Source organism: Chaetura pelagica, unplaced genomic scaffold (genome assembly GCF_000747805.2).
Source record: "Chaetura pelagica isolate M959 unplaced genomic scaffold, ChaPel_1.0 scaffold278, whole genome shotgun sequence".
Taxonomy (NCBI): Eukaryota; Metazoa; Chordata; class Aves; order Apodiformes; family Apodidae; genus Chaetura; species Chaetura pelagica.
The window spans coordinates 292,667-317,337 of NW_009954497.1; the positions used below are offsets into that span (position 1 = coordinate 292,667).

At 38.5% G+C, this 24,671-nt stretch overlaps 1 protein-coding gene across 1 annotated transcript; it reads right to left on the reverse strand.

Moving 5' to 3' along the window:
- Positions 1 to 5,792: 5,792 nt before the first annotated feature.
- CDC42EP3 (CDC42 effector protein (Rho GTPase binding) 3) lies at positions 5,793 to 7,867 on the reverse strand. The gene has a single exon (XM_010004566.1). The coding sequence runs from the start codon at positions 7,603 to 7,605 to the stop codon at positions 6,841 to 6,843; it is 765 nt and encodes a 254-aa protein (XP_010002868.1). The 5' UTR covers positions 7,606 to 7,867; the 3' UTR covers positions 5,793 to 6,840.
- Between the last annotated feature and the right edge of the window lie 16,804 nt (positions 7,868 to 24,671).

Sequence of the window (24,671 nt, forward strand, 5' to 3'; positions counted from 1 at the left end):
TAGGGAAAACTTCCATCACTGTACCAGTCCAAGCACAGCTATCAGTGTTGCTACTTCCAGTATGAGCAATGGCATTCCTCCATGTGTATTTCCTTAGGGTGGTTAGAATTTCCCCAACACTGTCATAGGATATAGGGCTCACTATAGAATCCTAATTAACATTTAGCATATTTGTGTCTTACATTCGAAAGTAATTTCATAAGCCAGATGCAGAGAAAGCTCTTGCAACCCTGTGGATACAGGTCAACATTTACAGTCAGTTTGATAAGTTCAAACCTCCATCTGCATTTTTCTAGTGAGAATAGTTTGGATAAAATAACAAGTGACGTTAATCTTTCCTGAATTTAGAAAATACTTGGTGATTAAACATAAATACATGAACTGTGAACTGCAGATATGTGTGTCTGCCAGTAAAGGAAATAGAAATATTATGAGTAAGTCTATTCTCACAATTTTTTCAACCCATTAGATAAAATTTACTAGAAATTAAAATGGATGAAATGAGATTATATCCCCAGAAGTTTTTTTGTACTGCAGCAAAGTGTTTTGTCAAAAAGGAATAGGTGCTCTAGGAGAGAGGGCTGACATCCTACAGTGTAATTCAGAAACAGGAAATAATGGTTGGAATTCTGTTTCCTATCAAGACAATAAATATTAGAAAACAAGTAAGCAATCCATTTATTACATTATAAAATAGATGATGATGTAGTTGTTTTGTACTGCAAGCATTTAAAATCTTTTTGTTTGATTCTGATACTGTGTTTAGACAAGGATCTAAGGAGCCTTTCATAAATGTTTTCAGTTGGAGTGTTTTTTTCTTCCAGCTGTATAAGCATAGTGGCAGCGAGCAAGGGTTTCTTAAATACTATTCTCAATGCACATTTTTCTTTTTAAGTATGCACCTTACCTGCAGGCAGCTAATGAATAGCCTAGAGCTTATCCTATAACATATAATGCACTTTTAGTCTGGATCACAACCAGTTGGGAATTTGAAGATTGATGGCAGCCTTGGTTGTAGTGCAGTGACCACGAGATGGTGGAATTCCAGATCTTGAGAGCAGGAACCAGGCAAAACCATGATCACAAGCCTAGACTTCAGGAGAGGAGACTCTAACCTGTCAGGGATCTACTTGGAAGAACCTGTGGGATACATCTTTGGAGAAAAGGGGGATCCAGAAGAGGTGGCTTATTTCAAAGCCAAGAACACAATTGATGGTAGAGCTAGCACACTTGCACACTGACGGTTGTTTCCCATGACTTTCCTGAGGGTGAATCTTGCAAGGTCATTCTTTGGTCCAGGTGCTCATAATATGTGTTTGGTACAATAGATATCATTACCGTTCCCATTGCCAGTGATGGCAGTGGAGAAAATTGCCTGTGATGGACCCATTCCTGGGTATCTCCTCCCAGGATTCTCAGATGGTCTGCCTCACTCCAGCTGAGATTGCAAGAGATAGCTCCTGGGGACCATAACTGCTCAGCAGGTGGTTTCCACTACCATAGCCAGTTCTGGTTCTGGAATTGACTTGATTTCATTAGGGTCAACTGAGCTGACTTAGTATTTATGGAGGAGTCTGACTAGATGCAAGGTCCACTGATCTTTCAAAAGTGTATGAGACAGTATCTTAGAGTGTAATGTGGTCACCTCTGGGGAATATTTGGGGACTGTAACCTCAAAGCACTTACAGCTGAACAGATGCAAGAAGGGACTGGCAAAAAATCCACTTTGCTAACTGCTTACTTGTGGTATGTAATTTAGTGTGAATTTTACCAAAATATCCAACAGCTACCTATCCAATATGTGGGAGCAAACTTCTTAAGTTTGATTGATCAGCACTTTGTCTTGTAAAACCACAGTCTTTTTTAATAAGGCAGTTAGGTGCCCTGGAATGGCATTAACAATTTGCTAAATGGGCAAAAGGGTTTGATGTTTCTTTACCAAACTGTTCCATCTGTTGTAGCAGACAGGGACTGGCCCAAGACTCCTTCATTTGTACTAAACCAAAATCTAATACCTTGTAAGGTGGCTCATCTGACTACGTATGACTTACTGAGATAAAATTAAGCTCCATCTTTCAGGTCAAAACTATTACCCACAAAAATCTGTCAGAAGTGTCAGGGTTCTCAAGTGGAACTCCACCCCTATCCATGGGGTCAGCAGCCTCACTTCAGCTCATTCCAGGGCCTTCAGTCCCTGCCCTAGCGCTGCTATAGGAGTGCTGACCTCCACATCTGCCATGGCTTGTGTGGCACCCTGACAGGAGGTTCTAATAGAAGAAAGGTTCCTCAATAAATGAATTTCTTAAAGAAGCAAAGGAAACATAGCACAGGCTAAAAGTCACCTATCCAAAAAACTAAAGTCCAAGTTGCTCTGAGAGCAAGCTAAGAAAGAATTGTTTTAGATGATGATGAAAAGAAATAGCTTGAAGAATGTGTAGGGTCATACTGCAATGTTCCTATGAAAAAGAATATTCTCTCTGGTGTAGATATTCTGAGAAATCTATTTCTCTCTAGGAATACTCTGTTGTAAACATGAATCCGTGATTTTGCTGGAGTGATATTAACTTACACCATGAGAAAATCAGTCCTCTTGTAATTGTTATAGGGAGAAAATAACTTACAATATTAAAAAGTAAACAAAGTCCTTGGTTTTCTAGCACTTGTAAAATGCTTACTAGAGAAAAGCAGTTAGTGATGGATCCAGCCTTACATTTGCAATCAGGAAACCCCTTAATAAAAATCACGTAAGATGAAAGCATTTATAGGAAACAGATGTAGTTTCTGTTCATATGATAAGCAAATGGGCACAAGCAGAACAATTAGATCATTGCTAATTCATTTGCTTAGAACAAACATTAATTTCTTCCCTTGGAATAAAGTCTAGCATGTCTCTTTCTTACATTCTTCTTGCATCATCTGAACTTTATTTGGCCTCAGTATGCTGGGTTCAACAAATGCTAGACTTGCACCTGGGTTATTTATATTTGACATAACAAACAGCTATTTCCGATTTTGGTCATGACTGATGTTCTCATAATGGCAGCTATCCAAAATGTCCCTTCTTTCACTAATTCTAGCAGGAATTAAAAAAATAAATTAATTAAAAATTGAGCTGATACAATTTTCTAGGAGTTAAGTCTTACTACTTTTTTTGAAACTTCACCTCAGCCTAGTCTTGTTGCTTGTTGAGAATTCTGTGCCCTTCAGCCCTAACCCTGATAACTAGCTTCCCTGTTAACAGCACTAAAGGACTACGAAGTAAAATCATCATCTATGACTCTCTTCAAATTTTTTTTGGTTTAGATTTTCTGAACTTTTCTGTCCCATTCACATGCTTTAGTTACTTATACCCATTTGCCAGCAAATCTGGATGGTTCTCTCCTGTATACACTTCATAATGGTATGGGTAAACAGGTGAAATGAAATGGATACCTTCACTAAAGTTTGAAGAGTGTGAATTCAAGCAAATGTCAAAGATGAGCAATTTTGATTAACATAATGAAGATTTCCTAATGTGGGGAAGAAGGGAAGTTTGCAGTAGCATTCATTAGTTACTTGATGTATCTGTACCAGGGATTTTCAAAAGAAACTGTGTGGCTGGACAAACTGTGTGCTTGCATCAAAGCCCTGTCTCAGGGTTTCTGGTAAGTCTCCCTGTCAGGTTGCTTTCTATCCTTGAGTTGCGATCTAGTTTGGAGGTTTATTTTGCTTTTCAGTTTCCTTTAAGATGCTGAATTTATTCCTTGATAGAGAAAATCAGAGATGTCCATAGTCCTGTGCACTTCCCAGTATTTGACCTGCTCTTTACCTCTCACTGACCTTCTCAGCACAATGCTCGTTGCCCCAGTTAGCTTGGCAGGGGCACTGGGATAGGGATTCAAAGGTTCTTGAACTGGATGATTATTGAACTTCCTGGTGTTTTTTGCATTGTGCACAGTGTGGCTTCTATGACTGTACAGATGAGAAATTTAGAAAATACTCATGCAGAAACAGAATATGCTTTATGGCTTCGGCTTCTTCGGCATATTTAGATTATATCTTTAGGTTTTCATTGTGCTTCTTCGGTTAGTAGAAGTGTCTTCTGGCATACTGAAAGCATCTGTGGACCTTTTTAGGTCAGCTATAGAGTTAGCATACTTTTTCCAGTAGCCACAGAAAATTGATGGGATATCCATGGCAACTCCTTTCAGTCCTCTGTTCCAAAGCCAGCTTGAAGCAGTATCTTGATTTTGAGGAAATTGCTGTCTAGCTCCCCCTTGGAAAGTCCAACTTCCATTAATTTTATCAAGGCTTCAGGAAGACAGAACTTCTCACAAATTAGAAATTCAAAGTTTTGATCTGCCAAGCTATATTTTGATAGCTGAGATGCCAGATCAGAATACATAAAGCAGTATTTACAGAAGACTATGTCAGAACAGAAGCTGAGCACATTTCAACTTTGCATCTTCTAGGTCTTTACATGTAAGACTGAGCAGATCTGAACAATTCAGGGATCCAGCTTCTGAGAGAAGTAACAAGAAGGCTTTAAAGAGAGATTAAATTCACTTTGCCAGTGTAAAAGTCCTGTTCTTGACTTGCGCAAAGGTTCTCCTCCACAACACACTAGTTCTTTTTGCCTGAAGTGAAGGTTATTATTTCAGTTCAGACCACCCACCCTCATCACAAGAACTAAGGATTTATACATTTAGAAGAGCAATCACATAGGAAGGATAATACAGACCAAAAACTTCTGTAATAGTGAGACATATTTCAGAAGACTAAGCCAGGAGGAAATCAAGTACAAAACACGACAAAGCAAAAATACTATGACTGCAGTGGCTGCTATAAGAATCTGTTTCTGCTTTTTAGAGAATACTTACTTGGGAAGTCCTGAAAGGTAATGACTTTTCATTCAGCAAATACTTTTAATGTTCTAATCATGGTATTTGAAGCTGGTTTACACAAAAAATATCTAATTCCCCATGTCACCGTAACTTCCCTTATGCTAATGACTGCCAGATTTTTCCACTGAAAGTTTTGGCCTAAATTCTCATTACATTCTACATCTCCAACTCCCATAAGAAACATATGGCCAAGCAGAGTCTTGAACCTGCTTTCTAAAATACAAAAAGCAGTATAGTCATAGAATCACCATTCTTGGATCATGAATCCACTCTGGCTTATACACAGAGAATGTGAAGCCAAAGGCATTTAAGCATTATCTTAAAAAACCCACACCATTCTTGCCCATTCCACATCTTAGTTCCTCATTTACAGGAATAATATAGTAGACTGTAGCTCCATCTCTCACTAACGCACAATAACATAAGTGCTTAACCAGAAACAGGGATAATGACTGTGTTTCTAAAACACACCAAAGGAGTAGAATTAGTTGGCATTGATTCCCTAGAAATTTTAAAGGTAAATCTATTTTACATGTCCCGATAGGAAGACCCAGTCTACGAACTGTGTCAGGATTTTACTTAAAGACTTCAGTGAAAGCTGCTGGAACTTTGCCATTAACTTTACTAGGCCCAAAATATTCCTGTCTTGTATCCAATTCCTTAAAATCAGTGTATATTCAAGAGGGTTCTCCCTGCTTAGAGTATGTCCTTAAAATCTCAGGAAGGAAACTAAATTGGAGAAGTCAACTGAATTAAGATAGTAGAACTGATCTGCCCCTTGGTCCCATATTTCTGCAACTCTACTGCAGTCTGTTTTACCACACCAGGAAAAAAACCTTTGTTTTTTGGTGAGGCCATGTACTAAATCACAGAGACATAGCAATAGCAATATTGTTTTCTTTTTTTATTGTATTGCACAAGATAGCTATGCAATCCATGTAGGTACTGTATTAAAGGATCCACATTTCCCCAAACACTGGCTGTTGCAGCACACATCACAAGCATTGTGAATAACCAAGTGCCTTCTTCCAAAATTAAAATAATCGGTTGTAAATTTTAAGCATGTGTGGCAATAAATGAAAAAAAAAAAGCAAGGAGTACCATACATATTTCTTTTTCAAACACACAAATACACAGTTTTTAGAAGAGCACCAACAATGCCAAGCAACTATTTTGATGAGATACTCTGTGTAGGGCCTGCAGAAAAAAGCCGATATGCACACAAAAAATATATTTCAACTTTTAAAATAATTTAACCATAATATCTTGCATGTGTCACTTGTTTACAACATATCATTTCATATACAATGTCAGGCCCAAGCCTCAATTTCTGTAAATTTGTGCATACTCATTTCAAGCAGCTGAGACTCTGGACCGGGTGTTCAAGCAGAAAAAGCCTTCAAATTGCTAACATCTGAATACAGAGTGGTAGTGTAAGACTGAGAAAGTAGTTACAGTGAAGGTATAACAGAAATGGTACTATGGAAAATGAAGAAAAACACTGTCAAACCCTCAAACACAAGGTTCTAGAAAGAGGCCTACATGTAAAGTGATGTTGTAATAATTTATAACAGTGAATAATATCAGTCTCCTTTCTGACACTTATAGATTCTCATATATTCAGAAGACCTTAGAAGTGAACTAACCAAATGTCACAATCAGCATCATCCTCAAACTCTGTTTCTTCAGTTTCTGATCATTAATACTGGTACTTAAAAACATCTTATATTTGCTGAAAACTGTTATTAAAATTAACCTTCCTGCTATGAGAATTTAGTGTAATAAAAATAATGAAAAACAGTAGGTAAAAAAATAGCAATTTAAGAATATTTTTAGAAAACCCGTCAAACAACTGCAAATACAGCTGACTTTTAAGTGTCTCTACTTTTTAGCCATGTTTTTTGCTTGCTTGCTCATTTAAGTGAATAATTTGTAAAGAAGCAAGGGAGTACCAGTTCTAAGATTTATTCTTGTCCATTACATTGAGGACCTCATCCAAAAGTGATGGTCCCAAGTCAAGCTGCAGTGAGAGAAGAGAGCCTGCAAGATCTGAAAGGGATTCTTCTGATTTAGTCTTTGTCTTGGTTAGTTCACATGAAAGTTGGCTGTCATCAAATAAATCAACTGTGTGCCAATCAGTGCATCGTTCAGAAAAGCTGGATGAGTGACTGTCTGTACCATTAGTAAAATGTGAGGAACCATTTTGCTCCCATATATCATCTTTGTATGTTTCTTCATCCTCCATCTGTTGACTTTTCTCCTGTAATTTTTCTTCTATTACTGGTTCACAGCTAAGCCTAGGATTTCTTGATGACCTGATGGATTCTTGCTTTGAATTAAATGTCACTGGTGACAATAAGGGCAACGTAAGGGCTTGAGAACCCCCAATGGCAGGAAGGGAAATAGCATTTTTGAGCACTGGTGATGGAGTTTCTGTAAACATGGATTCAGAAGTGCTGTTTGCCCTTAAGAATTCGTTGTGGCCACCAGACTGGCTAACTCTGGTTTCTCCTTCATTTCCAGGCAATAGCTCATAATTGCCCTGCAAAAAGGAGATGTCTCCAAAAACATCATGTTGTCCCTCTTTTCCAATGTGTATGGTATGACGAAAATCTCCAAGTGGTGGACTGATCATATCAGGAGACAAGATATCCCTTAGTTTGAACTTCTTCCCTTTCTTATTGTTAGCAGCTTTCAAGTAGATGGGAGTCTTGGCTGGCATCTTGCTTGTAGTTTCTAAGAGAGGAAGTTACTTAAAAAAAAAAAAAAGGAGGGGAGGGAGAAGACTTTTATGAAGTCAGTTGTTCTCAGGACACCTTCAGTATTATCAATGTTACATCATCCTCTTGAACCACTCTTACACATGAAGTCCCTTTCTTCTGATGCAGAGAACTGTGTGGTATGTGAAGGTAAGTGTCTCCCACTGTAGATCTTTCCAAGGTGGAGCACAAGTATCAGGTCAGTTAGCAACCATACACCCTTCTGCTTCCAGAAATAAGGAAAACCTGCATGGGATAGAAAATCAGGTTATCATTAATTTCTTTCATGGTTCATTCATTTTTGGGTTTTTTAAAAAAACAAACCAACCAACCAAAAAAAACCCCAAACCCCACACAAACAAAAAAACATTAGTAATGGTACTAACAGTTCCAGCCTGCAGATTAGTTTTATGATGTTGCTTCCCTTCATTAGGCAGGATAAAAGAGTTTAGATTAACAAGGGCTAGCTAACCTCTTTCTGACTTTATAGCATTTTTTAAAATCAGAGTTCCTTAGACACAGTTGCTGATCAAAATTCTTTTGATAAATATCACTATCTCAGTATTTCTTCTTATTATTCTGGCATTCAAAATGCTGGCCTTTAAGAGCACATGCAGAAATACATTTATAATATTCAACAACACAAAGTTTTTGGTAGACCTAGGGAGGCTGACAGCAATTCAGGAAACCTTTTAGGAAACGTAGTAGACCACCTTGGATGTGAGAACTTCAGATACCTCCATCTAGAGCTGGAACTCTCACAAACTCTCACCAATAACATTTTTTTATAAATATGTCCATTTAAAAGGATAGTTTTAGTTACTTGGAAAAAGGGCTAGTCTAGGTATTTATACCTAGTTAGAAACATCCAAATGCAGGTGTTTTAGAAGAGACCGATTCTTGTGACTACAATCTTTAGACTTTAGGAATTCTTCAGAGCAAGTAGTTATAGACTGTAGCTCATGGAGTACGTAGGCCATGAGGCCACAGTGGCTCAGAATTGCTCTTTGCAACCAAAGCCCTGTGCGCTGTTCGCAACAGCATCTCCAAACATCTTCCCATTAAAATACAGTCTCTGAAAAGCCTGATAAAGCAGTCCACAAGTGGTAACAGGCTATTGGTTCAACAAGATCCAGAAAAACATTCTTATTTTATGCTTTAATGGTGTATTTCTTCCTCACAGTACCAGTTCCTGACTCTTGAGCAATCTCAGCAAGAAACGCATTTTTCTCCTGGACATTTTTGTTCTTCCCCTATTCAGTCCATGGAACACCAGAACAACACAGGTCACTTCTCACCAGACTATTCAACCCCAAGTCTTTCACACTCTGTCCATCACCATCCTCACCTTGTAAATGAGCTAGCAGTTTCTGCACAGAAAGCCTGTTCCATGCAGTAAGTGAGGAAAAGCTGTCTGTAACAAGGGCTGCCCTCCCTGCCCTTTATTTGTGTCCCAGCAGATATATTCGTTCATCAAATTAAGCCCAGTAAGAATCACCAGTTTTAAAACTTTGTACTGTATGGCTATACAGACAGATTGTCATGAAGTACTTAAGCATTTTAACAAATCCTTTAACGTAAGTAATTAGTTCCTACAGTGGGGTACTTAACTATGCAACACAAGGGGAGCTGGGAATCTAGCCAGGACAGTATTTTGTGTTTTTGTGTTTTTTTATTACCACTAGATACTGTTGAAAAGTACTGCAGATATAAACAGATGAAAGCTGTCATATACAATAAACTTGATGTTTTATAAGTTATGAGGACATTTAAGTTCAATTTTGAAAAAATTATTTTATTGCATCAATCAGTTAAAAGCACTTCAAAGCTTCCTTCTACCCAACAAAATGGAAATTCATTAGGATCTACAGAATACTAGGAGCTTTACATGACATACCAAAACTCCACCACCTAACCTCCATGTCAGTACTGTAAGATACAAAAATAAATCGTAAATAAGTTCACTATTTGTGCTGCACCCAGTGGCAACAGAACTGATTAGTCAACTAAATTTCCCTTCAGTTTTAATTTTTCAGTTTAGTGAAAAATTCACTAGATTGTTTCCCCCTCCCATTATCATTCTACCCAAGCAACCATTTAGCTAAACAAAATGTCCTCCAACTCTAAAGACTAATATTACCAAAGCTGAGTGGTGGGTTGTTCTGTGTTTATCTAGTGAACTTAGCTCCACCTCACTTCTCAGAAATAACAGGCAGAACTCCCCCTCATCAAAATTCCTCTTCCTTCAGATCTTTTAATATGGAATGAATGGCAATGTAGTGTCAATGTAGTCCAAAGTCACGCCTGTGGGTCATTAGTTTAAAAATAAACAACAAATCCTAGTTTGTTCAAAGCTTTCATGGCTTCCACCAGTTTGAATGTGTGTAAAGACCATTATCACCAAACTCCACAAGGAGATTTCAAAGAGACCTGAAGGACACAAAGAAACATCTGACAACTTACACGTGAATAATCAATTTTGATACAGAAAATGAGCACTATTTTATTTAGCTCATAGCTCAGGGGGGAAAAATGCAAAAACCCAAAACAGAGCAAACTTTTGGGCATCCAGACCTCCTTTAGTTGTTGCATTATGAGAGAGCCCCAGTAAGGGGCAGTGTAAAACCACACTATCTCAGAGGATGCTGCATGAGTCTCTGGTGCCAGGAATTATAATCCCTTTCTGTACAGCGGTCCCTCAATTTGTGAAGGCCTTGCCTTCCATTTGGCCAGTGCAAGAGTCTTTACATTTGAAGACAAACACAGCTGTGTGCTTACTGCAAGTATCGTATGCTTTGCTGCAAACAAAGACTACTATTGCTCCAGATTTCACTAGCCACTCTATTGAATAATATGCAAATTACACCTTCTAAATAAAAGATAAGGGTTCTCTCCTCAATGGATAGGCTTTCCATGTACAGCATAACGCAGGCTTTCAGAGCAACTGTACTTTGTTTCTGCATACCTATATTATTTGTCCAATAATGCCCAAAGGAATAGACTTCAAGCTACTTTGAACAGCTGAAATATATCATAAATCTGAAACTATTCACTTAGCCTAAAATACTTTCATTACTCATATTTCATTTACAATTAAAAAAGGAAGAACCTATATCAATACATAACTTGTGGTTTTAAAAAGTAGCTCTTTTAATAAGAAAAAAAAATAATCCAACTTTGACAAATGAAGAAAGGCTTAACAAAGCTAAGCTTCCAGCTCAACTCCTGCAAAACTAAAAAATTAGTCCACAAAATTTTCACAAGACCCTTACACATTCCCTGCATTCAGCAAAATTTAATGAAATCACTGGTATACACAGGCTAAGAGAAGGGACAGAACATATTTCAATCTTGACACCAGAGCACACAGTAAAGTTCGCCTTGTCTTAAAATGAGACTTTTTTCTGATCTTTCTGCTAAAAGAGTCTCTGTTTTGACTAATTTCAACTCAGTAACTAAGCAAATGTATAACCGACCTAGAAAGCTGAATGATAAATTGTCAGAAAACCACATGCATAACTAGAGTCCACAGTGCCAGACTGCCAGCCTAAGGAGGACCTTAATTTAAGAGAAAAACAACATGAAAGGCTTTTTCTTCCAGTTGAAGAGATATCCCTCTCTTAACAAGATCAAAGTATGAGCCAAGCAAGAGAAACTTCAGCCTAGTGAAAAATAAAGTTTTAGTTTGGCTGTAACACTTGCTCATTTTCATTCCTATCACTTCACACTCTCATGTAAGTGTTTTGCTTGGTAACAAAGACTAATATTTTCATAGGCACTTTCCATCTGCCTTGCAAACCTTATGTCCACTCAGCAATCATCACCTTCCACACAGCTCAGTTTTCCATGGATGCCTCAGCTTACTCCTCAGTCCGTTTTAAAAGGACACATTATTGGCTGGAAACACATGAACTTCAGAGAAACCCATTTCCAAAGCATCATGTAGAACAGAATTGAATTATCTTGTGGAGTAAGTCACTAGGAGAAAACAGTTTGGACGTTATTTTTCAAATGAGAATACAGTAACACAGCAAAAAACTGTTGAGAATGTCCTTGTCAATGTTGATACCTTCGCTATGCTTGAAACAACATCAGTGCAAAGCATATTTTCATTGTTTTTGTAACAAGGGCTTGAACATAGTTTAGTCACAGTTCCTGAATGGAGGTAAGACAAACTCCCAGTAATCAAGTCTTCAAGAAAGTTGCAGATGATGCACCACAGAGCTTACCTCTCACGCTCCTGTGAACTTAGGTGTCTATATCAACTGACAGCCTCTGAGAAGCCAGAAGTCTCTCCATTTCTAGACCAGGCCACCAGTCAGCCTCTGCTTACAGAGCCACCCCTTTCTGAGGAGCTTTAACCAAATCAGGTGGTAACACTTCTCCCTCCAGATTACTCATTTAAATTTACCTTGTTTACAAAGAGGCCCGGTCTTTGAATTAATCTGTATTAAAGTCAACTTCCCTGATCAGATTAGAAGTCCTCACCCCTTTGTTTGTACCTCCATCAAAGAATTTGCACCTTTCTGATTAAAGCTACAGTTAATTACTTTATGAAAACAATTGGGCTAGTCACACTTAAGTTCAACTTATTTTCTAAAACTGCACTCAACCTACTTTCCTAGAGCAAATCTAACCTATTTTATCCCATTGTCACATACGCTTTTTAGAAAATGAGGTAAAAGAAATTCCCAATCTTTCCCACAGCTACAGAAACACAAGTTAGGAGTGGGCCCTATGATGCAGTTGATTTATTTCTCCATCCTCCTGCAAAGATCCAGATGCCTTCTGCCAGTTCTGGAAGATGATTGTCCACCCTCTTAAAATTCCCCACAGATGCAGACTGCACACATTCATTTCCTTCACAGAGGCTAGTTATCAGAGAAAATGCACCTACAGTCTCCCCTGCTCCAGTCTGGACCCTGATGAATACAGTTCATTGTTTTCTGCATTCTAGTTCTCATTTCAGTATTTTCTTGTTCAGAAATAAACACAAATATTTCAGCCTTTCAATGCAGATCATGTTCTCTAGAGCTCAGATACCTTCCCTTCCCAACCACCTTTTCTAGTCTTCCTCCCCTTGGCTTAAATCTTTGCAAACACAGTATTCAAGCTAAGATCTCAATTTCTCTGTTAATAGAGTGTCTGCATTTTTCTTTCAGTGTCACAAAATTGCTCACCTATGTTTAGCTTGTGGTCCAGTAAAACACTAGCTCCTTTAGTGAAGAACTGCCATCTAGCCAGTTATTCTTCATCTTGCTCTTGAGTATGCCCCTGTAGCAAAGCCTCCATAGTCACTGCATTCTATTAATTTCAAGCACTTCAAATGGTCAGGATCACTTTGAATTTTAATTTTGGCCTCTACAGAACACAGGCTCAGCATTATCTGCAGGTGTAATAAGCATGCACTAAAAAATAATCCATGAAAATACTGTATAGTAACAGAGATGGAAGATAGCCCTGCAGAGTTTCATCTGACATATCTTTCCAGATGAATAATAGCTATATACTCCAAGGTACTGACGCTTGAAGCAGCTTGAATTCCTGAAACAATTGTCTGCTCAGGAGTAAGTAAGGAAATGTGAATATGCTCTATCATACAGATATATTAATGAATGACAAGGAAGGCTTGGAAAACTTCAGCTGTACACTAGATAGGGAAAAATACTAAAAACAACTCAACAACAATATTAATTCAGTGTTCAAGGGCAAGTTGGATGGGGCTTTGAGCAGGCTGGTCTAGTGGGGGGTGTCCCTGCCCATGCAGGGAGGTTGGAACTACATGCTCTTCAAGGTCCCTTCCAACTCAAACCATTCTATGATTCTATAATTCTATGATTAACAATCACCTTTGAACCTTGAAAATGAAAGGGATATCTAAGACAAATCATATAAAGGTACACTTTCTCCTCCCTTACTGTAAACACTTTTTATCATGTCAATCAAAGATAAAAAGTACACTAGCTGTGAACAGTCCACCTGAGGAAGTGTTGTTCATTGTCATTAAGTGTAAGCACAGACAGGGGCAGGCTTTGTAGTGTCTATCCAGGTATCTTCTATTTCTCCAACACCCTTTTCCTGTTCTCCTCTAAAAGCCAGGTTCATGAATGAATTAAAACCAAGTTCTTGAAATTATTTTTAATTGTTGACCGATTTAAATTTTGCCACCTTTCGCTCCATAGTACCCTTTCACATGGATCAAGCCAGAACAAATCATATTAACCAGGGAACACCTTCAATTTTATACCATTAAAGCACTTGTGTGTTATATTGAAACGAATGAGGCATTTCACATTTATTTAAGAGTTTTCACTTTAGCTTGTAAGAAAAAGAAATAAAGGAGAGCCAATCTGGTTTGGAAAAAATAATTTTTACAGTTCGTTGTATCCTTCAAGCAGTTGTACCAGCACATCAGGAAGAAGCTGCTGAAGTTATCTGATTTGGGGCTGCTAATTTGAGTAGCTGGCCCAAGTCTCCAGTTATTATTTTTTTCTCTATCAGTCTGAGATTACAAAGGGCTTTTATCAACCAAGAACCTTCATCACTGTTGAGGTACTTAAATACTAACCAACTTGTTTCTCAGTCATACTTCTTGATGGAAGTGAACAGGGGGAATTCCTCATGTGGTGATGGTGGGAGAGTAATTTTAAGCCTTCAAATACTTCTCTCTCTCCTTTGAACCTTCTCCAATTTTCCAACATCCTTTTCAGGGCAGATCAGAATTAGTGACAACATTTCAATATCGCTCCCCCTAACAGCATACACAGAGATAAAAATCACTTATTTCTTCCCATCGTTGCTGCCTTGTTTATAAACAAGATCATATTTCTGCTTTTATCCTCACCATCTTACAACAGAAATTCTCCTGTATTTACAGGGTAGCACTACATTGCAAACCACTTTAGGAGTTGTTGTGCTGGGAAAACAAAAGCAGGTTATCCGAGCAGAATAAGCTATATTGGCAAAAGCAGGTAACTTATTACTGCCATTTTTTTTGTTCAGAATGGGCATCCCCATTCTGTTTTTTAGGGTGAAGATATGCATATATTCATTAAATTCACAAATTTTCTGGCACAGCCAATGCTGGTGCTCATGTTACACTGTTTGTCCAGTAATCTGCTATTATTTAGGGGGGAGTAAAGAGAGGGAGGTGGAAGGGGGTGCTTTCCAAGCTATCATTCTCAAGCAAATAAGCTGGATTTATATTCTTTAGGATAAAAAGCAAGGCAGTATCTCAGATCAAACATTTTATGTGAACATGCCCAAACTACCAATCGATAAATCACTTGAGATTTCTCCATCTTCCTCAATATATGTCCTCACTAAAACTCCCTCACCTTCAAATTTGTACTAATACAGTTTTATATTTATTTGCAGGCTGCTCATAAAAATACTACGCAGCCCAATGCCGTATAAAGAGATCTCTTTATTATTTAAATATAATATTTATTATTTAAATAGAGATATATCCCTCTGATGCTGACTTCTTTCTGGTATTTACACTGAGACTCTAAATGTTTTTAATACATGCATTGTTGACACTACAGAGCACTAATGTTTTAAAATTTTGGCTGTGATGCAATATTATGTCTTACAGAGTCTGAACTTTTTTATATGCTTTTGACCACTCACTAGAATGTCTTAAATAATTGTCTTTTTTTTTTTTTTTTTTTAGCAAGCAAATTTTTTTTCAGCTTAAACAGTTTTAGGTCATAGGTTCCTTTTCAGATCTCAAAAGTTAGCATCTTCTCTGGAATAATGAAAAAATGTTTTCTCTTCCTCTCTTCTCTAGAGACAGGCATTTGATGAGCTCACTGTATTCTGTAGTTCAGCTCCATGGACTGAAACAGTTCTTTATACCTTTTTCTTCACATAGTTGCCCATTACATTTGTACATGCAGATTTAATACCACATAGTACAGTTTTTTCATTGGCTTTCAAAAACTGGTTGAGTGCAAGACCATGCAGATTTAGGTGTAAGTACACACACATCAGTATAAAGTCTCACACCTTACCTCATGCAGCCAGTGAAGGCCAGTTTATGATAAGTCAGACAAACTGCACTGAAGCAGTCACCCATTTCCTCCTGCAAAGCCAGCAGACCAGATGACCAAACAGGTGGGGACCATAAATCCATAAGCTACAAGATGGAGAAGCTTAAAAACTTGTCCATCAGTTTTTCTTAAACCAAAAAAAAAACTTTTGAGAAATGGGGCAAAAAAAATCCCTACAACCTGAGCCTATGTGCCATTAAAAGACTGGATAACTGCTCTGCTTGAAATCTCAACTGACAAGGGAGAAGTGAACAGTTTTTAGCCAAAGCAGCTCTCTGACACAGCTCAAGGCACGTTCACAGTAAGTGCTGGTATTGCCACGGGGAAGAACTTGGGAAGATGTGGATTGAGGCAGGCAGTACTGCCCCTTTTGATGTCAGCCAGCACTCCTCTCAGTTTAAGTGCATCACCAGTCCACACCCTTTGTAATTCGGAGCGGGTTAGCACAGATGGCTTCCCCTTTTGACACAGAGGGCGTAGTTCCCCAACCCAGCTCTGCTCTCAAAACTGGTTTAAGAAGTTCCCACCCTGGATTCCTCACTCCTCGCTGCTGGTTCCTGGTTCTGCAGTGCAGTTCCTTGTACCCTCCGTAGGCAGCCAGACCTACAAGCCTGAGTGCAAACCCATCATAGCAGCAATTCTCCCCACTGACTCAGTTTACAGTAAAGGCTCACCAACAGCTGCAGTGTGACTGATGGCAACGCTTCAAGAGAGTTCAAGCCCAATATAACTACTGCTGTCAGGCAAGAATTCTCCCCTTCCCCCCTACCATGTGCACACACTTGTTCCCTTATAAACCAGTTCAGTACACTGAACTGGGTAAAAACTAACTAGGAAAGGAGTGTAAGCTCACAAGGCTAGGAGCGAGACCAATATTTTCAGCTGTAACAAGTCACATTAATAGCTCAGCTACCTCATGAAACACTCTTAGAGAGAAAGGAGGTCTGGCAGAAGGGACAGATAATTCTTAACTAACTCTTCTGCAAGAAAAAACGTCCATGGAATTACAACCAGATTTTATTGACTTCTGATGCAAAACAGTTTGGTAGCTCCACTAGCTTCTGCCTTACGGTTTCCAAAGTAGCTGTCATATTGAAATTCAGTTTTTCCAGCTATCTTAAGATTTTTTTAATTTAAAAAAAAAAAAAAAAAAGACTCTTGGCTTAACATTTCTTTTAACTGGTAGCTCCTGACAACAGGCAATCTAAAATAAAAGCATTTAACCAAAAAACCCTATGCTGAACCCCCTACCTCCAATTCTCAAACACCCTTCACCTCCAAATCAAATATTCTTTATCATCTCCTTAAAATTCACAAGTGACATAGGCATATTATAATCACAAGTTCTCCTATTATTCAATTTTCAAAGCATTTCACTTGAAATAAATATTTACCATCTTGAAGTGGCTGATAAACCAGGTTTAAAACAAACTTGAAGGCCAGAGATCCCTCTGTATGCAAAGGCTAACAGTGAGGTAGAGGTACAAAGCTACAGAAAAAAGAACAGAATTTGTTTGTTTTATTATATAAAAAAGCGGATTAATCCTCTCCTCTGTGACAGTTCTTCTGCCTCCTTCAGAGAGTTGAATGGTCATCAAGGTGAGATCAAAGAGCATGGGGTTGGGGTAGATGGAAGAAACTAAATCCTTCAATGGATTACAAAAATCTTCATGGATTTTCTTCCTTGGTCCAACTCGTGCCCTTTTTAAGGAGCAGGGATGAAACCACAGAGTAAACAGGAGTTATAAAATGTTTTTATCTATATACAATTCAAAGTAGATTGTTAATATATCTAAAGTAACTTTTATCACCCTTATATGAAACAAAAGAAAGAAAAAAACCAACAGACAAAAAACAAATTACATCTTCACTGTGAGTTTCAACTATACTCCTAAAAAAAAATCTCTACTATTTGAAGGCACCAATTGAGCAAAGGTAAGAATCTGGAGGAATAAATGACAACTGAAAGACATGCCATATTCCAGCTTTGCAGCACGTCTGTGACACCCGTGACATGCCTTAGCTGGTAGGGACACATCTCACTGGGATAGCAATGCAGGAGTCTCCACTTCCTCCCAAAATCTCTTTGCAACACACACTCAGTTCTAGTAACTTGAGTTGCTTGTACTAAAATGATCAGACTTATTTTTTTTCTGGAATATATCAGGTAGTATCAGAATGCATTTACTCTCCTTGCCAGCAAGTCATTTTCACATACTGCTCTTAAAACAAGGCAGAGTTAATCAGTTTAATTTGAAAGAAATTAATATATCTGTGCAGCACTTGCACAGGAGTATACTGTCTGAATATTCAGAGTGGCATGGTGGCAATTCAGTGATACAGCAAGCTGACTGATTAGCAGCTGATAATTCTTTCAAACTCTAAACCCGATGTATTTAATTAAACTGTCTGAAATACTGCTGTCTCTAATCCCACTAAAGCTACCTTCTCAACACTCAGGGTTTTACCTCAGCCAGTACTCAGCACATACCTTTCCATTACTGCAGCCGTATTTCAAAAGATAAGTACAGCTCTAAGACACAGCTTAAGCCAAATGGTGACATCAGAGCATCTGTATGTATATAGAGGACACTGGACCTCAAGCTTGCATGTGCAGGCAATATGACAGAATAATTAAGTGGGTCAGGCATATATGCTGTATCCAATGAACCCAAACAGCCCTAATTTGCTGCAAGTCAAGTCCTGCCTTTTGCATCTTTCTGGAAAAACATTTTGCCAGATGCTCATGTTCCTTCTGCACTCTGCAGGGGCTCCTGCTCAGAACTTTGCCTCGAGACTGCAAGAGAACATAAATCCTTCTGTTTAAAGGTCAATATTTCAAAGTGCTCCAAAATGGACATTTTGTTTTCAGAAGTAGTGTCAAGGGAAAGAATATTGGCGGCAAAAGGAAAACTTCTAGTAGGCAGTCACATTAGGGTAATGTAATCATGACTCACGCTCCTCACCCATTTCCTGACTTGGGCTCTGCATGATCAAAAGAAAACCAGCCACAGAAATGCTGCCGCTCGTTAATGTTAGCTGGCCTGAAAGGATTACAGAAAACAAACTCATTGCAGAGTATCCTATTTAAAGCCTGGCACAAACTGACACTGACAAACACAGTGGCATAATACCATGCTCAACCAAACCAATAACTTGCCTCTGTTGCGAGAAACAAGTCACAACTTTTAAGGAGTTCTCCTATCAGAACAAACCCTCTCACACACCTTAAAACACTAAATCTTCAGGGTGTGTAGGGAGAGGGTGGGGAATATCCAATTGCTAGTTGGTCTCTAAGTACAAGATGTATGCCTGTTTTGAAGTGCATCACAACAAACTCAGACTGCTGTAAAACTACTACCACCTCCCCATAAAGGCTGTCAAAGAACACACATACAAGCATGAGCTTTGGCCCAAGAGGCTAACACCTTACAAGAAAGACACTGCAAGAGGCAGCTTCTGCCTCAGTGTTCAATCCTGTTGGGCAGCCTGAGTGAAGCGTGTGCTTAATGATGCAAATTGGTGTTCATTTGTATAGAGTTCTTCAGTAGAAAACGATTTTCAGATCCTTGTTGGGACCTTGGCCACATTTAATTTGTTCCAAAACCCACATTAATGAAAACCCCAAAATTAATCATGTATTTCAACAGAAACTAGGCTAGAATTTAAGTAACGCAGATGACAACATGCAGCTGCACCCCTCTGCAGCCCTCGTAGGTCAAATAGGGCTAAGTTGACTCTTCTCCCTCCTACCTCAGTAGCAAAGCCCTGCATTTGCAGGTTCTTTTGCTCCCCTTTACAAATTCGATATAGCTGCTAAACATGTTCCTGGGCACCAGGACTGCAGCTACTTAAGACAAAGGAGATCAAAGAGGAAAGAAATCCTGAAGTTGACCACTAAGTCTATAACCCGGTGCCAAAATCCTTGTCCGCAGAATTAAGGCTGATCAGCAGTGGCACTCCACTGGCAGGATATTGAGGAGACCTATACCAGGTGACTGACAGCCAAATGCCACTCAAATTAAACCACAATGGGGCTTTTTAGTAGAACCTCATCTTGCCTCTTAGAAATCTCAAACATTTTGCCCCTCAAGTCAGGCAGAACAGTTGCAGAAGGCAAAATGTTTACGTCTGGCTAAACCAACATTAGCTAAATACACTAAGCCTAGACTTCATTTAGATTGCGCTAATTGCTCAAGAGTTGAGAAAAGCTCATTCTGAAACAGACCAGACATAAGCCAAGGCCTTACACTGCACTGTGACACTCACTGCTAGACTGTTAACTCTGCTTGATCATTGCATGCCTTGTTTATACAGCACTACAGCCCAGAAGTAAGGTGCAGCAATCCCTTCAGGCATGGATGCACCTCTCTCTTGACCAAGAATGAGCTGTTATCAGATGCTCCAAGTCATTCATGTACCACTTCACACAGCTGGTATGGAAGGCAGTGGGGTGTAGGCAGCCAAATAAATTCAAGGACCTACTTTCCTGTGTAAAGGGCACATTTATTTACCTAATCCTTTAATAAGTAGGTAAGATGAACTTCTGCCTTTACTGAAGGATATTTAAAGCAAATTTCTAACAAGCCCCAGGGAATCAGAATTCAAGTAATGGGAGGAGTGATATGTTGCTTAGTGTGGTTTACCATCCTTCAGAAATTTAAGAAACGGTGACAAGTTGTAGAGCCCAGGACAGACACCTGCAGTGCTGACAAAACCCTCTGTTCGTACACTACAAAAAAAAAACCAGCCCAAAACAACACTAAAACCAAACAAATTAAAATAAAACACAACAGCTATGAAAAAAAAAACAAACCACCAACTCAGAAAACTGAGGTAAAGATGGTCAGAATCCAAGCTACACAACTGGTCAGGTATTCCTGATCTCCTTAGTGTAGGCAAGGGGAGCAGAAATTGGGTGCAAATCTAAAACATACCCAGAACAAAAATCCCCCATATAGTACTGTAACAATGCATTAGGATTGCATTAATTTAAGGCACAATGTGGCACTCTCTTATCTTGTAAAAATCCATACTGAGAGCTTCTTGAGAAGCTTGGGCAAGCAACACACTTCAGGTCCCTGAATTACAGGAGAACACATGGCCAACAGAGACAGTACACTCAAGAAATTTAAGAGGGAACTTGTAGATGATCTCTGCGTTGCTCCTTCAGTACTGGAGAAGAAATTAACGCATAATGTAAGGCTTGTTCCATAGACTCTTTGGATGTAGCTCACATGGGAAGGAATAGAAGTATCTTAACCAAAATACTCTGAATCACAGTCTCAGCAAAAGACACAAACAGTAGCTTCTACAAGGAAGATGATATTACCAAACTGGCATTCATTCTTTTCCTCTGTATGTGGGTGCTACCTGGATTAACCAGAGGAATCCTCCTTCTGGCTACAGAAGCAGCGGGGCTGCATATTTGGGCTCTGAGAGAGGAGCGCAAGGAAATCTTACTGGAGGGAAATTATTAAACTGATCACCAACAGCTACAAAGATCCATTTTAGAAATAGTTCACAACATCCCTATTGCTACAGTCCTATGTATTTTAAGTTAAAACCACATCCTTGGGGAAAATAGGATTTTGTTGTTGTTTTGTTTTAGTTTTCTCAGAACACTACAATAATTCAAATTAAATATACCCACTTTATTTAACAAAAATCCTGCCCAGACATTGCTGTCAAACTCTTGCCATTCCTGAAAAGACCATAATCCTTTCACTTTAGAGGATAAATGTGGGAAGGCAGAGACAATTTAGCATGGGAAGAGAAGAAAGGCTCAAACAACAATGAACTGAAAAAAAAATCTACCTAATCAGTAAACCAAATACAAGTCACCAGGATCCCAGGTGAGTTGCTGCTGATTAAGAAAGTTCACACCTCCCGAAGTGTTTCAGACTGTTTGAGGCAGGCTGTTTCCCCCAGGGTGCCAACAAAGGCCTAAGGAGAATTACATCTTAAAACAAAATCTCCAATTTAAAAAAAAAAATAAATACTGTGATTATCTGCAAAATCCAGAGAGACTTTTAATCTGCCTTGCATTTTGGCTGTTACATTCCCAGTGACTTATTATCCAACAAGATGAACTGAGTGCTGTTTTAGAACTTGATTAAGCATAATAAATAATGAAGCTTCCTTCATACCTCTTGCTATTCACCTTTATTACACTGGAGAAGATACAGAAAATTTTCTTCTTTGTTTTTGCAGACACTGAAATATCCTTCTTGGGCTTTCCACTGAAAGGCTGTCCAGCCTATTCACCTGGAAATAGCCATTTGCTCCTTGGTCAAACATTCATGGCCTTAGCAGAGAGCAACAAAGAGTTTACCAATAAAACAAACATCTTAGTACATATGCTGCATTTGGAAAGCAACAACCCCTCATTCCAAAAAGTACAATGAACTCCTATTTTTGTTATTTTTGCTAGAATATTCCAATATTAAATGCAAGAAGCAAGAATGAAAGAAAATTAACATGTCAATACACTTTAGCAGTTGCCAGCTACTAACAACACCTTTCTAACAGCTTAAAAAAACCCCTCATATTGACTTTTTGAGTAACTTCATTTGCATCTCTTTCTCCACTGATGAAATTACTGCTGAGAATTACCGAAAGCTGTAACTACTGTGAACCAGATCAGAAGCATGACTCTTGCTTTACTAAACACATGACAAAATGACAAAACCAATACATCTGCAATGGAAGGATAGGTCTGTACAACACACCATATACACAGCTCCTCTTCTGCTCAGTACATCCATTTAAAATGAAAATAATATTATTTTTTTCCTTTCGTGGGATCTTAGACTAGATCAAATATGACTTCTTATACACTAGCTTAATATGCCTGATTTTGCAGGAGTTCCTCCTTGTTTGTACAACCTAAAAGGTAATGTCATTCCCAAGTCAGACTGATGTTACAAGATGTTACAAACAGAAGTTGTGGCATTCTTTTCTATGAGTGTTAGGACTTGAGTCAGCTTTCTGCTCAGCAGGAGGACTTTCAACCTGCATTGCCAGCAGATGCATTTAAAACTCTTTGCCTTCAATTAATCCATTTCAGTTGGGAAATTACCCTAAAATGACCTGCACTGGAGCACTGGTGATCTGGGAGAAGAGCGGAAAATTAACTGGTAGATAATGAAAATGAGAGGAAGAGAGAGATCTTGATTAGCTGATATCTGAATACCAGCAAGTCACGTGAGTTTTAACAGTAGCCAAAGTCATGTATCCAAGATTAAAACAATAATAAGAATTTTGCAGGTCAGAAGATGTAATCAGCTAAACCTGATACTCTTGTGATGTAGTCCTAAGGGGCTACTGCAATTCCCTGCAGCATAAGAGGCCTCTGATAAGGGAAAGGGGAGGTTCAGTAAGTCTGTATTTGACCATCACCACATCCAGTCCCAGTAGCCACAATTCTGGGAGGATGCCACTAAAAAAATGGTTTCTGAAGAGCTACAAGACTGATACTATCACTTGTTTGCTAGACTGAAGCTAGATAAAGCAAGGTAAGAAAGAAAAATATACCTTTTTTGTAACATCAAGAGCAATTTACCAAAGCCTGTGGCAGATTTTCTATTATTTGGATTTTCATCTAAAATGAAAAAAAAAATATTCTAAAAGATTCCCATTGTCTAATTTAAACAATTCAGACAGAGCTGGGAGTCAAACTAATACAGAACTGGGTAAATATTCAGGAAAGGCCTACAGCTTGTCATAGTCTGGTTCCAAATGGTCTGTTCTGGCTTTTATCATTCAAGATAGGAAAAGAATTTTTCCCTAAATATGTAACATTTCCTCAAGAATTAAATATTTTGGAAAGCACTTTTATCTAGGGAAAGTAATACTAAATTTTTAGTCTTTTTGCCCACAGATTATTTTTTCTTGGCCATCAAGATGATTAGGAAGGTTGAAAGGGCAAATCTCCCAGAATATATCAAAACAGAGCTCTCATCCAAACTGTTTTGTTTGGAAAGTTCTTGCATTTCAGCACAAAACGGGGAGGGGGGCAAAGGTATCTATGCTTGATACTACTTCAAATCCTGCATGGAGAACTAAATACATTCTTTCCTGTCAAACTGCCATGAACAGTTTGAGATCTACAGGCTTTAAAAGCTGTTTCTCCTCTGATGCTGTCCCAGCAGAAGGACATATGTTTCACAGCACCTTAGCTTTTTCAAAGTGAAAAAGGAATACTAAACATTTTGAAACACAACTTTCTAACAAGGGTATCTCAAATCCAGGACCAAGCTAAATCCAATGTCTTCACTCAGATACTCACTTCAGACACTCAGTTTTGAAAAAGCACAACAGAAAGATGAGATGTGGCTTCCTTCACTTTATCTCAAGAGAAATTGACATACTTTTTGAATTTTCCAATACTTTATTTCTTTTTAAGCCACTTCTCTTAAATATTGTTACTGCTGTAAAACTTGACTCTCGCACCACATTTGTATTTTCAGGATATTAACCAAAGAACTACAAACTTTGAAATTCAGAAATCCCAGTAAGAAGCAATAGCTACTTTGTCAGATGGTCTGAAAGAACACACTGAATCAGAGCATCTGAAAAATAATTGATTACCACTTCAGACAAGGATCTTCAATACATACACACATACAGAGAGACAGTTGCTGCTACTTCTGCAGCTACCATGCTGTTTTCTTAAAGAGCATACACACAATTTCTTAGATGATGCCTTTTTTAACATGTCCACCTACCCCTCAGGTGTCTTGGAAGCTTCAGTTTCTCAATGTTTTTATAACTATCAGACTGATATTGAAGCCAAGATTTTCTGTCCTTTGCAGCAATCTGCATGTGTTTGTTTATTGGGAGGATTATAAAGAGGTGGGACAATTTTAACAGAAATTGTTAAATTGTTTCTCTAATGAGACAAAACAAAATTATGTATTTCTACTGCCTTGTTCCACCATAATGCCCTTTAATCCTATGCATACACCAACCAT

Coding starts and splice junctions, on each gene's coding strand:
- CDC42EP3 (XM_010004566.1), bottom strand. CDS start 7,605: ATGCCAGCCAAGACTCCCATCTACTTGAAAGCTGCTAACAATAAGAAA.